At 32.1% G+C, this 17,423-nt stretch overlaps 3 protein-coding genes across 3 annotated transcripts; all 3 read right to left on the reverse strand.

Moving 5' to 3' along the window:
- Window positions 1-7,360: 7,360 nt before the first annotated feature.
- Window positions 7,361-9,903, reverse strand: LOC21406652 (probable purine permease 11). Its single transcript, XM_010099456.2, has 2 exons — window positions 9,647-9,903; window positions 7,361-8,595 (listed from the first exon to the last, which is right to left on the reverse strand). The coding sequence occupies exons 1-2, from the start codon at window positions 9,651-9,653 to the stop codon at window positions 7,526-7,528; spliced, it is 1,077 nt and encodes a 358-aa protein (XP_010097758.2). The 5' UTR covers window positions 9,654-9,903; the 3' UTR covers window positions 7,361-7,525.
- Window positions 9,904-11,412: 1,509 nt separating this feature from the next.
- On the reverse strand, window positions 11,413-14,322 carry LOC21406653 (probable purine permease 11). Its single transcript, XM_010099457.2, has 2 exons — window positions 14,082-14,322; window positions 11,413-12,497 (listed from the first exon to the last, which is right to left on the reverse strand). The coding sequence occupies exons 1-2, from the start codon at window positions 14,086-14,088 to the stop codon at window positions 11,428-11,430; spliced, it is 1,077 nt and encodes a 358-aa protein (XP_010097759.2). The 5' UTR covers window positions 14,089-14,322; the 3' UTR covers window positions 11,413-11,427.
- Window positions 14,323-14,757: 435 nt separating this feature from the next.
- Window positions 14,758-16,534, reverse strand: LOC21406654 (probable purine permease 11). The gene is made up of 2 exons (XM_010099458.2): window positions 16,313-16,534; window positions 14,758-15,948 (listed from the first exon to the last, which is right to left on the reverse strand). The coding sequence occupies exons 1-2, from the start codon at window positions 16,317-16,319 to the stop codon at window positions 14,879-14,881; spliced, it is 1,077 nt and encodes a 358-aa protein (XP_010097760.2). The 5' UTR covers window positions 16,320-16,534; the 3' UTR covers window positions 14,758-14,878.
- Between the last annotated feature and the right edge of the window lie 889 nt (window positions 16,535-17,423).

The raw sequence follows: 17,423 nt of genomic DNA on the forward strand, positions 1-17,423 counted from the left end.
TGAACTCGTAAACTTACAACCTTTCAACTTGGGGGTTGTGTGTAAAGGAATGAAGAGATTTGAATCTCCTTTTATTCTATTAATGTCCCACCCAATGGAGCAGTTGTTGGATATTTATTGATGATACATTCTTATTCTCTCATAAGATTCTCTCTTTTTTTTTTTTTTTTTTTTAATATTTTCCCACGACCCGTATGATTAGACTCCACAGTGGATACACAGTACAAAGAACATAAAACCAAAAATGTATTATTGGGAAATAAATTGTCATATAAACAAGTGATAATACATATTTCGAGCTCAAAAATGTTTCTTTCGACTTGTTATTACAGAAACTAGCCTTTTCCAGATGCTTCCAAGCAGTAAATTCTGGATTCTGGTAAAAAGATTCATGTTTAGGCTCATCATTCAAACCTTATCCTTGACCTATGTTCCAACTGATTTCAAGCTAGATGTGTTTTGGATTGTTGCAGGCCTTGACCAAAAAGCAATATCGGACATCGTTTGTGGTCTTATTATGAGAGGCTTGGGGTCAAGAAACAGATATTATGAGAATGATTAAGACTTTTTACATTAGGTGCATGCAACATGAAGAAAATTAGAATAAATAGAAACCGAAAAATAAAAAGTGTATATATATATATATATATATACTTCCCCTTCTTCTCATAAGTAGTCACCAATGAGTTATAGTTTTCCAAAAGAATGTTATTAGACGAGTTATTGAAATTGACAACAATAGGGGTTAGGAATGAGTACAACAATATATTAGATCGATATGTTTATAGTCACCATGCATTGAACTCACAAAATTTGAGGAGAAATAACAATGACCATTGAGTATACAATAATGTAGTACTAGCTAAGATCAGTAAATCATAGATAAATCAAGGGCACGATGCATGTACTAATTTTTCAGTCTTCTTTGGATGAATTCTAGTAAATTTTTAATGGTTACATTTTTCTCCATAATTACCATCAAATATAAAAATTTGATGATGTGACGTTATAAAAATTCAATTTCGTTAATTTTCATAATTTATTTAGTTAACTATCTAATTTATTACAGCCATCGGATTAATATTTCACGGTTAAAATAACGATACTTTATTATGTATATGTCGCATACAAGAAAGCTTAAAGAGTAATTGCAAGGACGTAGGAGTCCAAATAAAAGTTGAAGAAATTGACATTTATAGTTCGATTAATCAAAGCACAAAAGAATGCTTACATAAGGCTTACGTTATGTTTAGAATGAGAGGATATCATGAAGGTTGGTAACCGACTATGCAAAATAGCACAACCATTTGTAGGAAAACTTGTTGTCAAAGAAAAGAAAGTTGTAGTAATTTGAAGGAACATCTATGGGAAACAACCCAACTAAGTTAATAAAACCAACTTTCTAGAAATAATTCAATAGAGCAAGTACTTTTCTTTCTTCTTTGATTCTTTATTTATATTGTGGGCTAGTAGTTAGGTATGTCTTACTGCTGTAGGGCACTTTGATCTCCTAAAATCGCCGCGTAATGGAATAGTACTACAATATATATCTTCTCATTCCGGGAAATCAATGTTTATGTTGTTATTATGATGCTAATAATATATATGGCAAATGATTTATTATTGGAATGGACCACTAGTTCAACCATCCTTAAGGTTTGAAAGCTTATTTACCAACAAAAAAAAAAAAAAAAAAAAAAAAAACCATCCTTAAGTTTGAGAGAGAGAGAGAGAGAGAGAGAGAGAGAAAACATGATGAGATGATTATTCCTTCTACACCTTGTTTTCTCCACTAAGCTTTGTTCTTTTCCCCATTTATTTTATTTTATTTTATTTTATTTTATTTTTCTTTTCTCTTTCATGAAGTTGGAAAGGGAAACTTTGGCCTCCTTATATGTTGGATTTAGGAATTAGAACTCATCAATTTTATGTTTTTGAGTTTTATATAATAAGTACATATAATGTCAAGATGCATATGGCTTGTTTAGATTGTATAAAAAATGTTTTCGATTAGTTATTTGTCCTTTCTTATTAGTAGTCCATCGGTTTATTTTAGTAAACGAAAAATTTAAAATAATGCTCAATTTCATTTTTCATTTCTTTTTGACTTGTCCTTATTATTATTTATTTATTTTTATTTTCTCAAATAAGTCCAACAAAAAGTGAAGTTAATTTAGTATTTCCATTCTCCATTATTTATCATAATAGATTCTTGACATAATAGAGAAAAATTCTAGAGAGGTCGTGTATGTCGTTTTTTATATTTAAATCTTTTACACCTATATGGAAAGTGGAAACTATACATATGCATGATGGATGGAATGGACATTTTTCCAAATGGTTAAATGTAATTCTACGTGTCATATTTTGCTTTAAATACAATTTTGTTTTTCATTTTATAATGACTATATCTTTGGCGACGACGACGGGACGGTGAGATGGAGTGGCTCTAAGAACTGCAACGAAGATGACCGAATCGCTCTGAGATCTGCATGAGAAGCAAAACCAAGGTCACCAGAACCGCGGCCATTGCAACCTTGCAGGCAAATATGTGTATTTTTGTTGATATGAGATATGAGATTTTGGTGGTATTTTTTGTGTGTGTTGTTCATGATTTTTAGTAGGGAGCGTTTTGAATTTCTGAGTAAATACCATATACAAATATACGGTATTTACCGGCATCTGCTCTAGTGGCCGGATTATTAAGAAAATACAACATTGTTAGATAATTAAAATATTTACAGGTAAATGCCTATGAATTTGGAATTGATTTGGGGATTAGGGTTCATGATTTTGATTTGGGGACTTTGATTTGGTACATATTTAGAGATTTTTTGGATCAATTTGTAATATTAGTTAATTTGTAGAAGTTTTTGTAATTCTACGAATTTCTTTAGATTTTTACAAAATTTAAAATAATTAAATATTTACTGGTAAATACGGTATTTATCGGTAAATACAATATTAAACAGTCGTCATAGTCTATAGTTGAATTATAGGATAAATATGATATTTACTGATAAATACGGTATTTATCAGTAAATACAGTGTTAAAAAGTTGCCGAAGTCGGTGACTGGATTTTAACTGGTCGTCAGATTTTTCAGATTAATATGGTAAATATCATATTTCCTAGTAAATATAATATTTACCGGTATATATGGTATTTACCTGTAGCTGGAGCCGGCCGTCAGATTTTTAGACAAATATGGTAAATACGGTATTTATCAGTCGTCGACGACAACTGTCGAAAAACGGTCACTGGAGACGGGCACCGGAAAACGATCACCAAGACGTCCGCCAGAAAATAGTCGCCGATGATGGTCGCTAGTGCCGACCATGGTGGACTTGGCTAGAGAGAAAAGGAGAGAGAGGTAGGAATGAGAGAGATGTGAATAAAAGGGGTATTTTTGAGGTTTTTTTATATTGTTAGAAGCTTAAGATATGAAATTATGCTATAAACTTTATGTTTTTAAAAATTATATTATAATTTACTAATCACTTAACTATTTTACTTATTAAAAAGAGATAAGCCGATGAGAAAAAAAAAACATATATTTTAAAGATGTTTCTAGAGTTCTAAAGTAAAAAGAGTACATGGCATGATGTAAGTAAAAGAAAAGAAATAGCCTTAATTATAAAAAAAGAAAAGAAAAGAAATAGCTCACTTGAGTTTATGCAGGTGAGTTGTCAGTATTGTTTTTGAATGACCAATCTGCCCCCTAATGGCAAACCAAATAATGGAGCAGTGATTATTAAAGCAATATTTGCGGATCTATCCATATTTTGTTCCAAATTTCCAATAAGACAAATGATATGTTTGGTAGTGATTTTTTAAAGCTCAAAAATTAATTCTCTAGCTATTCACAGTTAAAATTTATATTTGATAAAAATTATAAAAAGTTATTCTTAAAATTTTTTTAAAGAATTTACATTTAAAATTAGAAACAGTCAAAAAATAATTTTAATTTTTAGATTGTGCGACAATCACCTTAAAGTACAGTTAATAAACTTTCATAATACCCCTAGAATCAATATTATTATAATTATAGTTTACTAAACACTCACATGTTTTTTGTAACAACTGTTTTTTTTCAGTATAGCTAATAATAATTTTTTTAAAATCTACAGCGCAACTAAACTGGCCTAAAAACTGCTCCACAATCCTCTTATTATTATTATTATTATTATTATTATTATTTTCAAAATAAATACGGAGAGACGACAACTAACTAGCATGACCGGATCTAAACAAATTCTAACTAGATTGTTACATCTAGAATCGGCATCCCACACCAAGTATAATTAACTTGATATTTGCATATAATCGCGTATCAAAATTATTTAAACAACTCGATGAAAAGAGCTAAAAAAATTGTCCAATGGAAGAATGTTAATCGGTGTAAATATTCTGGAAAGATATTTCTTATTGGATGTCCATCTTTATTATGATTAAATAAGATATTTCATGGAAAGTATTTTTTATCATAAAACATGTTCGGAGTCAAAGATCTTAGGTTATTTCTGGTGACCTGAATGCTGTGCTCGATTAATATAAAGTGGTAAATGGATATTAAGGTCTAGTTAGCAAATTATTTAATAAACAGAGTGTATTACGTCATTTTATTTGTGTGTTACACATATTTAATATAAATGTAGCATTTGAATGCTTTGTTTATGTCTATCTTATATATTTATTCGAACAAATTACACAAAAAAAAAAATAAAAAATAAAAAAAATCGTGTCGCGAACCGAATTTTATTCTTTTGCAGTGAGTGCCCTTTGCACTATAGTAATTGGTCATATGTGGGCAATCTATAATGTACATAGCAAAAAGACCAAGTATAAGGCTTTGCTTCCATGAAAATTTATTTGATTTTTTTTTTTTTTTGGTTATGTTTAATATTTTTCTTCCTTAAAGGATTGGAACTAATTTAAATGTTTTAACATAGAATTTCCCCTTTTTTGTCAAGGATTACGGCGTCTATCACTCACCCCATTAATTTATGTTGTTGCTATAGTATGATGTTTTTGACAGACGAATAATCAAACCTTTTAAAAAAGAAAAAAAAAATCTATTGGACGATTTAAAACTATTCAACCAGATAACGGCCTTATAAGACAAGAAGAAGGAAAAAAAAAAAAAAAAACAATCTTGAACTAATCAAAATTTGATTCCCTTTTAAGTTAATATTATAACGCTTACTTGAATCCAATTGTGGACTAAACAAAATTGTTCATCAAATTGAACACACAGGATATGCAAATATGATGTGAAGAGCACCAATATTATTTTATAAAGCCAGCCATATCAAACAAAAAGTGGATTTCTATATCAAATATCAATATTCCTCTAAAAAAAAAAAAAAAAAAAAAAAAACTTTTCATCAAATTGAACACACAGGATATGCAAATATGATGTGAAGAGCACCAATATTATTTTATAAAGCCAGCCATATCAAACAAAAAGTGGATTTCTATATCAAATATCAATATTCCTCTAAAAAAAAAAAAAAAAAAAAAAAACTGTTACATCATTAAGAGATTAAATTAAGGGCCAAAAGTGGAATAAGAAAGCCAAACAAGATTTTAATTATACATATCAAACACACAACCGCAGCATTAGTGCTCAAATTTCATCACCCCAGCTCGGTCTACTTTTATTTAAAAACAAATAATAGTTATTTTAAAGGTATACACATGAGAACCCCATTATTTTCTTAATTATCTGAGCGAGTTATTATGTTAAACATGATGCTGAAGCTTAATCAGTCGTTAATTAATTCCGTATAGATCTCAATTAAGCATTGTGTTGAAACATAGAAGACCTGAACTTAAAAAGCAATTACATCGTAATCACGTTAAGGATAGTGAGTTGACCGTTGAATTGATGGAGCTAATTATTTATTTTAATGAAGATTAATTTAAAGGAAAAATATCAAATCTCCCTATAAAAACTAAGGCGGTTCACAACCATATACTACTATTAATAACAGGTAGAAAGACATCTATAAAATGTTATAATTTAATCATCTTGGTTTTCTATTGGACTGGTTTACGTATTGAAAACGATTTTATTAATTCCGGTCCCGAATAGATTAAAGTCAAATATATATCAAGTTATCTCCCAAAAGTGATGTAGAAAATATGTCTCTTACATATATCAATTGGGACGGATTGCTCATTTAACACGATCACACGACACATTATTTTTCTAACAGGACACAATAAGACACAAAACTATTAAAAATATGGCCGAGCATGACATGAGATAGTAGGCCGTGCCGAGCTCATATTTTGAACACGGACTAACACACCATGACTTTTTATACACGGTGGCTAACTCAACAAATATATATTTATATATATTCTTAAATAAAGAAAATAGTCATCATTTACTCAACGTTAACACATGCTAGATATTTTAACGTGCATAAAATAAATATACATATATCATATACAACTATCATTTCCTTTCGCTTTAAAGGATTATTTTTTCTTTTAAAAATTTGCAACAAGTCATAACAAAATCAACTATGAAAAAGGACTCGAAGGCCTTATGGAAATGCTAGGCAAGATATAAGCACAAACTGCAAAGGCATAACACGACGCAACACTAGAATAAGACATGCTGAGTATGACATGAAGATCTATTGTTATCCAGGACCAGGCCCGACACAGAACGAAATGTCTTGGGCCTAGATTTATAGGCCTCTACCAACGCATGGTTGAGATCCACTACAATATATATATATATATATATATATGGAAAAAAGAGAGAAATTGGCCGAGACTTGAGATGAATTAAAATTAATAGGTCAATAGTTTACATAAGTTAATAAATAGGTCAAATTACTGTTTTTGTCCATAACTTAACAAGTTATTGTCTATAAATCACGATTTTTATTCATAACTTGTTTGGCTATGACCCATAACTTGACAAGTCTGTTTATAACTTATCTGGTTATGAACCATAACTTGACAAGTTATGGCCTATTAATTTCTATAACTAAAAGTTGACCTATATACTTCCTTAAGCTTTTTATATTGACATATTTTATACTATTTCCATATATATATATATATATATAAGAGATTGAGCGAAATATGCCAACATGGCAACATTCGAGAGAAATTAAAATTAATAAGTCAATGTTTAAAAAAGTTAATAAATTAGTTAATGTGACGTAAATCTGCATTTATAACGAGTTGAAATTTTAAAAATATCTTCTTCGTAACTCTTGGATTTACCATGTGTATGCTGAGATTTAACATTAGTTTTTTCACTTTTGGTTTTTTTACTAATACAAACTTGGTACTACTGCAACCATGAATCAATGCGAGATTTAGACGATTTTGTCAAAGAAAAGAAACTTGATGATACTTAAATCAATGAAACTTGAAGTTACAACAAAAGTACTACTGCAACCATGAATAAATTGATAAGATGCTTGAATTCCAAAACAAGAGGAACCTGGTAATTAATTATACAAGGCAATGAATTTCTGTGCTTCTGCCCACGTTCATCAAATGAACGAATCATTTTGTGATTCAGTAATACAAGTATCTGTTCTTCTTGCCTCGGAATCATCAAGATAGTTTTGGTAAGTGTAAGTGCTAAGTCCCCAAATTGCCATAAGCATAGATATTATCTTCACTCCATTCATGTTGTCATGAAATACTATGACACAAGCAATTGGAGCTACAGCCAAAGCGAGGTTACCAATTGCACATGCGAAGAGAGAAGAGACCAAAAATATCAATCCTGAAGAACAAAAAGACCAAACCTGCCATGCCAGAGCTCCCCAGAACAAAGTCATAACATAACCAAATCTTCCTTTGCCAAAGCCCTCCATGTCTTCATACAAAACTCTCCATTCCCCACTCACAAAAAGACCCGTTAGCGGAGCACAAACGGCGACGAGTTGTATATAGATTTGCAGTTCCAGTACCACAGAGAATGTTTCCCTAGGTAGAATCTTCTGGAAAGAGAGCTGCGTAACAGAAAATAAAAGAGAGGCTATTGAAGAGCCTATGAGTGTGCAAATGAAGCCGATGATGTACTTCGAATTTGAGACTCCGGTTGGTCCTTTCGAGTCATCATTGACTGCAATAAGGGCTGCAGATAGTGACAGGACAACCACGGAGTTAAGAATCAATATAGTGATCTTCTGAGAGTTTATGAAATATGAGAAAACGGCAACGAAAACTAGTTGGGTTGCACAGAGTAAGGAGTAAGTGGAAGCGGAGAGATATGAGAGTCCAAAAGAAAAGAAAATAGTGTCACCAGCTAAGAGCATTCCGAGAACGAAGTAAACCGGCGCGAGAACTTTCGCAGACGGTGAGGATGAAGGATTTTTGGAAGAAGGGAGAAGAAAGAGGGGAATAAAGAGAAGTGGGAAGCCTGCAGTTTGGGAAAGAGCAATCAACCATTTGCTCTTACCACCCTGCGCATAGTAAAATCTCGCGAGTATAATACCAGAAGCCTGACCCACTAGAAGCAATATCACTTGTAGTGCCACCAAAACCAACCATTTCCAGTGCTTGAGCTTGAAATTTGAACTTTCATCTTTAGGTAGCATTGGTTCTTGATCATCTGCATTGCAATATTATAACATACTAACTAAATAAAAAGTTGATTTTTATAAATAAATTGAATATGTATTAATGCACTACAAATGAGATATTAAGGAGACGTTTGGTTCATAAATTAGAATTATTTTCGATTTACGTGTACTTTTTTGTGAGAGAAAATACTATAGTGAACTATGAACCATGATTCAAATCATGGTATGAATCCCTACCAAACGTCTCCTAACATTAATTTCAGTGTGTGGGCTTATTAATACTAATATAAGATAATAAATACATATATATGAAATCTAAATGGAAAAAAATTTTGAGTGGGGGAGAAGCCCCCACTAGCTAAACTTTGGCACTTCGTCCGCACCAATCAACTTGGAAAGCATTTGAGTTTCTTTTTTTTTTTGTTTTTTCCTTTTCTTTTTTCAATGGAGAGAGGGCACGACTAATCCGAGACTTTTTAGTACTCATCCCAATTAAGTTTGCATCTTCTGAAGATGCAATCTAACGTTAATAACACGCCAATCAATTCATTAAATGAATTGAAAAAATACGAGCATTTGAAAAAAAAAAAAAAAAGAAAAGAAAAACCTGACAAACAACAACTAAACTAAAATAAAAGTCTTATGGATCTACTTTTCATTAGACGATGCCTCGTTAAAACCCGGTTCGACAAAACATAAAAGGAGAAACCCAAACATGGATAAAGAGTGCGGAACTTCAAAAACTTGCAGAATTCAGCATGTCTACGTGACGCAGGCCTCGTTCGTTTGGTGGATTCGAATTTTTAATTCAAGTTGAAATATGATATTTAAGTCATATTCATTTCAACGATTCGAGTTTATAATTTGAGTTATCTGGTGACTAATAATTATCTGGACTTGAATTTTATTATTTAAAGCTTGAAATCCAACTATTGTATTCAATTAACAAAGTCAAGATAAGCATTTTACAGCAATATTGTAAAAAAAAGAAAAAAAAACCCATATCGAATTTCATCTTAAAAACAGGGGAAAAAGAAAAAAAAGACAGAAGAAGAAAAGGTGGAGAGAGTACAGAAGAACCTGGCATGTTGCTGAATGAAATGAAATTGAAGAAGCAGCGGTTTAGGTACGGTACTGGATAATGTTGAGTAAAAAGGAAAAATTCAAAAGTAAATTAATTTTCTTTTCTCTTTTCTTACAACTCTACTAGATTCAGTCTACAAATGATCAGAAACCCAGAGTTATGAGGCTTCATGGCTTTTACAATCCATGAAAACAATGCCCAATAGTTGGTTGTCGTCAAACATCCTTGTTGCGTGTGGTTGAGAGTTCGCAAATACTTTAGCTAAAAGATTTCAGATAAATTATTATTTGAATGGCCCACTACTTTCAAATTATTATTTAGGATGTGATATAACTAATTCCGGTCCCCAATAACGACGAGGATTAAAGCCAAATATATACCAAGTTTTCTCCCAAAAGTAATGTAGAAAATAAACTTTTGTAGTGTTATTTTTCTATGCTAATATAAACTTAGTAAATTTGAGATTTACCAAGTATATTTGAGATTTACCATTATATTTTTTCTTTTTTTTTTAGTAATAAGAACTTCGTATATTTAAAATTTATTAGGTATATTTGAGATTTACTATTAAAATTTGTAGTGCTTTTTCCCCTACTAATACGAACTTGGTAAATTTTGGATTTATCAGGTACATCATGGATTTATCATTAGATTTTTTACTTTTTCTCTACTAATACGAACTTGATAAATCCTGACTTGCAGGTATATTTGGAATTTACAATTTGATTTTTCTCATTTTTCTCCTTAATACAAACTTAGTAAATTCGAGATTAATTTACCATTAAAATTTTCATTTTTTTCTAGAAATACAAATATGATAAATCTTGAATTTATTATTAAATTTTTCACTTTTTTTTTTAATACGAACTTAGTAAATATAAAATTTTACGGATATTTTTCACTTTTCTTCGTAATATGAAAACTAAGTTTCAAGCAGCTTTGAACACAGGGAGAAGAAAAAATGTTTTCAGACTTTTGCGACATCAATCAAATTACTGTTCCATCGTTTTTGTCGCTATTTCTAGGCCTGCCTTCATAGTTCATTCGCTCTCTCTACCAACTTGCATCTCCAAATCGGGAAAAAGCACTTTTGATCTTGATTCGCAACTCTTTGAAAAGAAAAGAAAATAAAAAACGATAATCTGGGACTTTTATTTTCTCAAAGTTTTGATCTATCTTTGGGTTATTTTTTATTCTTCTCAAAGTTTTGACAATGGTAAAAACGTAGTATAATTTGATACAAAATTTTAATTTGAGATAAACCAATCACCATATTGCATAGAAATTGTACAATATTATATAATACGATTCATCGAACATGGCTTTGATTTTGAGGAGCGACAAATTTCTGAAAAAGCTGACGTCGAGGCATGTTGGTATTGAGGCAATAATTGGAAATAATCCAAAAAATAAAAGTATGGAACCCATAATTTTTTTATTTTTTATTTTTTTTGTTTAAAGAGCTGTCCTTGACACATTGTTCTGTTTGGTAATTTAGCCCCTAAATGGCCGGCCAAATAATTGAGTGACTAATAATATTTTTCACCAACCATTTTCCAATGTACCAAACTTCTGATTTGCATCTCATAAAAATCAATTAGACGATTTTGTCAAAGAAAAGAAACTTGATGATACCTAAATCAATGAAACTTGAAGTTACAACAAAAATACTACTTCAACCATGAATAAATTGATAATATGCTTGAATTCCAAAACAAGAAGAACCTGATAATTAATTATTCAAAGCAATGAATTTCTGTGCTTCTGCCCACATTCATCAAATGAAAGAATCATTTTGTGATTCAGTAATACAAGTATCTGTTCTTCTTGCCTCGGAATCATCAAGATAGTTTTGGTAAGTGTAACTGCTAAGTCCCCAAATTGCCATAAGCATAGATATTATCTTCACTCCATTCATGTTGTCATGAAATACTATGACACAAGCAATTGGAGCTACAGCCAAAGCGAGGTTACCAATTGCACATGCGAAGAGAGAAGAGACCAAAAATATCAATCCTGAAGAACAAAAAGACCAACCCTGCCATGCCAGAGCTCCCCAGAACAAAGTCATAACATAACCAAATCTTCCTTTGCCAAAGCCCTCCATGTCTTCATACAAAACTCTCCATTCCCCACTCACAAAAAGACCCGTTAGCGGAGCACAAACAGCGACGAGTTGTATATAGATTTGCAGTTCTAGAACCACAGAGAATGTTTCCTTAGGTAGAATCCTATGGAAAGAGAGCTGCGTAACAGAAAATAAAAGAGAGGCTATTGAAGAGCCTATGAGTGTGCAAATGAAGCCGATGATGTACTTCGAATTTGAGACTCCGGTTGGTCCTTTCGAGTCATCATTGACTGCAATAAGGGCTGCAGATAGTGACAGGACAACCACGGAGTTAAGAATCAATATAGTGATCTTCTGAGAGTTTATGAAATATGAGAAAATGGCGACGAAAACCAGTTGGGTTGCACAGAGTAGGGAGTAAGTGGAAGCGGAGAGATATGAGAGTCCAAAAGAAAAGAAAATAGTTTCACCAGCTAAGAGCATTCCGAGAACGAAGTAAACCGGCGCGAGAACTTTCGCGGACGGTGAGGATGAAGGATTTTTGGAAGAAGGGAGAAGAAAGAGTGGAATAAAGAGAAGTGGGAAGCCTGCAGTTTGGGAAAGAGCAATCAACCATTTGCTCTTACCACCCTGCGCATAGTAGAATCTCGCGAGTATAATACCAGAAGCCTGACCCACTAGAAGCAATATCACTTGTAGTGCCACCAAAACCAACCATTTCCAGTGCTTGAGCTTGAAATTTGAACTTTCATCTTTAGGTAGCATTGGCTCTTGATCATCTGCATTGCAATATTACAACATACTAACTAAATAAAAAGTTGATTTTTATAAATAAATTGAATATGTATTAATGCACTACAAATGAGATATTAAGGAGACGTTTGGTTCATAAATTAGAATCATTTTCGATTTACGTGTATTTTTTTGTGAGAGAAAACACTGTAACGAACCATGAACTATGATTCAAATCATAGTATTAATCCCCTTATCAAACGTCTCATAACATTAATTTCAGTGTGTGGGCTTATTAATACTAATATAAGATAATATATAACATATATACGAAATCAAAAAGGAAAAAAATTTTGAGTGGGGGAGAAGCCCCCACTAGCAAAAGTTTTGGCACTTCGTCCGCACCAATCAACTTGGAAAGCATTTGAGTTTTTTTTTTTTTATGTTTTGTTTTGTTTTTTTGTTTTTGCCTTTTCTTTTTTCAATGGAGAGAGGGCACAACTAATCCGAGACTTTTTAGTACATCCCAATTAAGTTTGCATCTTCTGAAGATGCAATCTAACATTAATAACATGCCAATCAATTCATTAAATGAATTGAAAAAATACGAGCATTCGAAAAAAAAAAACTGACAAACAACAACTAAACTAAAATAAATGCCATATGGATCTGCTTTTCATTAGACGATGCCTCGTTAAAACCCGGTTCGGCAAAACATGAAAGGAGAAACCCAAACATTGATAAAGAGTGCAGAACTTCAAAAACTTGCAGAATTCAGCATGTTTACGTGACGCAAGCCTCGTTCGTTTCGCAGATTCAAATTTTTAATTCGAGCTGAAATATGATATTTAGGTCATGTTCATTTCACCGATTCGAGTTTATAATTTGAGTTTTATTACAGTAAAAAGCTTTGAGAAACCGTTACATCTAACTTTTTTGTTACAGTAAAAAGCTCTCACATAAAGTCACGTCATAACTTGAATTAAAAATTCGAATCAACGAACTAAACGAGCCCTTAATTTTTAACTGTAGTAGAAAAAATATGACATTTTCTGAGTGTTTTTACTGTAAAAATCTATAACTGAAAACTCGAATTAGTGAAATGAATAAAGCCGCAGTCTAGCGGTATGATTCAGATTCGAGCACGGAAACACCGAAAGTATTCTGAAAATACACAAACATTACGGTTCGCCTACAATTATAAGGTTTCAATATGTGATAGATTAATGCAAGAGCCAAAACTTTTGCAGGTGTTATTTGTAAACTAGTTTGATAAGCAAGAAAACGAGTTCTGCTCTGTTGTTTTTTGTTCTTTAACCAAAAAAAAAAAAAAATCATATCTAAGCGACGAAAAAAAAATCATTTTGATAGATTAATAATGACTACGTAGAAAGGAATGGTATTTGTATGGGAATATCTTCTGGTGACTAATAATTATTGGGACTTGAATTTTTCTATTTAAAGCTTGAAATCTAACTTTTGTATTCAATTAACAAAGTCAAGATAAGCATTTTACAGCAACATTGTAAAAAAAAAAAAAAGAAGAAATAAAACCCACATCGAATTTCATCTTAAAAACAGGGGAAAAAGAAAAAAAGACAGAAGAAGAAAAGGTGGAGAGAGTAGAGAACCTGGCATGTTGCTGAATGAAATGAAATTGAAGAAGCAGCGGTTTAGGTACGGTACTGGATAATGTTGAGTAAAAAAGAAAAATTCAAAAGTAAATTAATTTTCTTCTCTCTTTTCGTACAACTCTACTAGATTCAGTCTACAAATGATCAGAAACCCAGAGTTATGAGGCTTCATGGCTTTTACAATCCATGAAAACAATGCCCAATAGTTGGTTGTCGTCAAACATCATTATTGCGTAGTATAATTTGATACAAAATTTTAATTTGAGATAAACCAATCACCATATTGCATAGAAATTGTACAATATTATATAATACGATTCATCGAACATGGCTTTGATTTTGAGGAGCGACAAATTTCTGAAAAAGTTGACGTCGAGGCACGTTGGTAGTGAGGCTATAATTCAGGGCCACTTGTGGAAATAATCCAAAAAATAAAAGTATGGAACCCATAATTTTTTTATTTTTTATTTTTTTGTTTAAAGAGCTGTCCTTGACACATTGTTCTGTTTGGTAATTTAGCCCCTAAATGGCCGGCCAAATAATTGAGCGACTAATAATATTTTTCACCAACCATTTTCCAATGTACCAAACTTTTTGCATCTCATAAAAATCAATTAGACGATTTTGTCAAAGAAAAGAAACTTGATGATACCTAAATCAATGAAACTTGAAGTTACAACAAAAGTACTACTGCAACCATGAATAAATTGATAATATGCTTGAATTCCAAAACAAGAGGAACCCGGTAATTAATTATACAAGGCAATGAATTTCTGTGCTTCTGCCCACGTTCATCAAATGAACGAATCATTTTGTGATTCAGTAATACAAGAATCTGTTCTTCTTGCCTCGGAATCATCAAGATAGTTTTGGTAAGTGTAACTGCTAAGTCCCCAAATTGCCATAAGCATAGATATTATCTTCACTCCATTCATGTTGTCATGAAATACTATGACACAAGCAATTGGAGCTACGGCCAAAGCGAGGTTACCAATTGCACAGGCGAAGAGAGAAGAGACAAAAAATATCAATCCTGAAGAACAAAAAGACCAAACCTGCCATGCCAGAGCTCCCCAGAACAAAGTCATAACATAACCAAATCTTCCTTTGCCAAAGCCCTCCATGTCTTCATACAAAACTCTCCATTCTCCACTCACAAAAAGACCCGTTAGCGGAGCACAAACGGCGACGAGTTGTATATAGATTTGCAGTTCTAGTACCACAGAGAATGTTTCTCTAGGTAGAATCCTATGGAAAGAGAGCTGCGTAACAGAAAATAAAAGAGAGGCTATTGAAGAGCCTATGAGTGTGCAAATGAAGCCGATGATGTACTTCGAATTTGAGACTCCGGTTGGTCCTTTCGAGTCATCATTGACTGCAACAAGGGCTGCAGATAGTGACAGGACAACCACGGAGTTAAGAATCAATATAGTGATCTTCTGAGAGTTTATGAAATATGAGAAAACCGCGACGAAAACCAGTTGGGTTGCACAAAGTAGGGAGTAAGTGGAAGCGGAGAGATATGAGAGTCCAAAAGAAAAGAAAATAGTTTCACCAGCTAAGAGCATTCCGAGAACGAAGTAAACCGGCGCGAGAACTTTCGCGGACGGTGAGGATGAAGGATTTTTGGAAGAAGAGAGAAGAAAGAGTGGAATAAGGAGAAGTGGGAAGCCTGCAGTTTGGGAAAGAGCAATCAACCATTTGCTCTTACCACCCTGCGCATAGTAGAATCTCGCGAGTATAATACCAGAAGCCTGACCCACTAGAAGCAATATCACTTGTAGTGCCACCAAAACCAACCATTTCCAGTGCTTGAGCTTGAAATTTGAACTTTCATCTTTAGCTAGCATTGGTTCTTGATCATCTGCATTGCAATATTACAACATACTAACTAAATAAAAATTTAAGTTTTATAAATAAATTGAATATTTATTAATGCATTACAAATGAGATATCAACATTAATTTCAGTGTGGGCTTATTAATACTAATATAAGATAATATATAACATATATATGAAATCTAAAAGGAAAAAAATTTTGAGGACTTGAATTTTTCTATTTAAAGCTTGAAATCCAACTTTTGTATTCAATTAACAAAGTCAAGAAAGCATTTTACAGCAATATTGTAAAAAAAAGAAAAAAAAACCCATATCGAATTTCATCTTAAAAACAGGGGAAAAAGAAAAAAAAGACAGAAGAAGAAAAGGTGGAGAGAGTACAGAAGAACCTGGCATGTTGCTGAATGAAATGAAATTGAAGAAGCAGCGGTTTAGGTACGGTACTGGATAATGTTGAGTAAAAAGGAAAAATTCAAAAGTAAATTAATTTTCTTTTCTCTTTTCTTACAACTCTACTAGATTCAGTCTACAAATGATCAGAAACCCAGAGTTATGAGGCTTCATGGCTTTTACAATCCATGAAAACAATGCCCAATAGTTGGTTGTCGTCAAACATCACTGTTGCGTGTGGTTGAGAGTTATGGTATATATAGTAAGCAAATACTTTTGCTAAAAGATTTCAGAGAAATTATTATTTGAATGGCCCACTACTTTCAAGTTTCAACTTAAGCTACAAAAACATCCACTCAACTTTTTAAATTTTACAAATGTGGTCTTATTTCCTTTTTTTTTTGGTAGTTAACCCTTTCAATTTGAAAATTTTTACAATTAAGGTCTAATTGAAAACAACCTTTTTTTTAACGTTTGTGATTATGTGACGCGTACGTGAGTGTCTGTTGAGAGTAATAAAGGTCATTTCTTACCTTTGGAGCGTTTAATCTTGGCAAAGACCTTTAAAAAGTAAAAGTTATTTATCACAGTTGATTGTGTTCAGACACATAGATGATGCTGACATATATATAATTGAACCAATAGAGTGAGAAATGATGTGGCACACGATCAAAATAATAAAAAAGAAAGAAAAAGCTAATTTGTTATTATTGTGAGCTTTGTGTTATTGTTATTATTCTTTTATAAAATGAATCTAATTCACATTTTTATCAACTAGCATACGAGGAGTTTAAAGTCGCATTACTTAAGCCGTATTCAGCAAGCTGCGGGGCAGTATAATTTCAACCTCACTGCAAACTTTTAGAATCATCCCTCGATGTTAGGTGTGAGAGTCTTGCCTCATCACTTAGTTTTATTTACCTTCTTCCACTACTACTAATAAAATAATATAAATATTATCACCGTCATCATCATTATTATTAGGGTTAATCTCATTGTGCCCTATAAACTTTAAGATCATTTTCAGTTTGTCTCAAAATTTAAAACTCATATTATGTTCTTGAATTTTGAATTAATTATACTGAATCCTTTTTTAATGAGAAAAATAAA

The sequence above is a fragment of the Morus notabilis genome, unplaced genomic scaffold (assembly GCF_000414095.1).
Source record: "Morus notabilis unplaced genomic scaffold, ASM41409v2 Scaffold75, whole genome shotgun sequence".
NCBI lineage: Eukaryota > Viridiplantae > Streptophyta > Magnoliopsida > Rosales > Moraceae > Morus > Morus notabilis.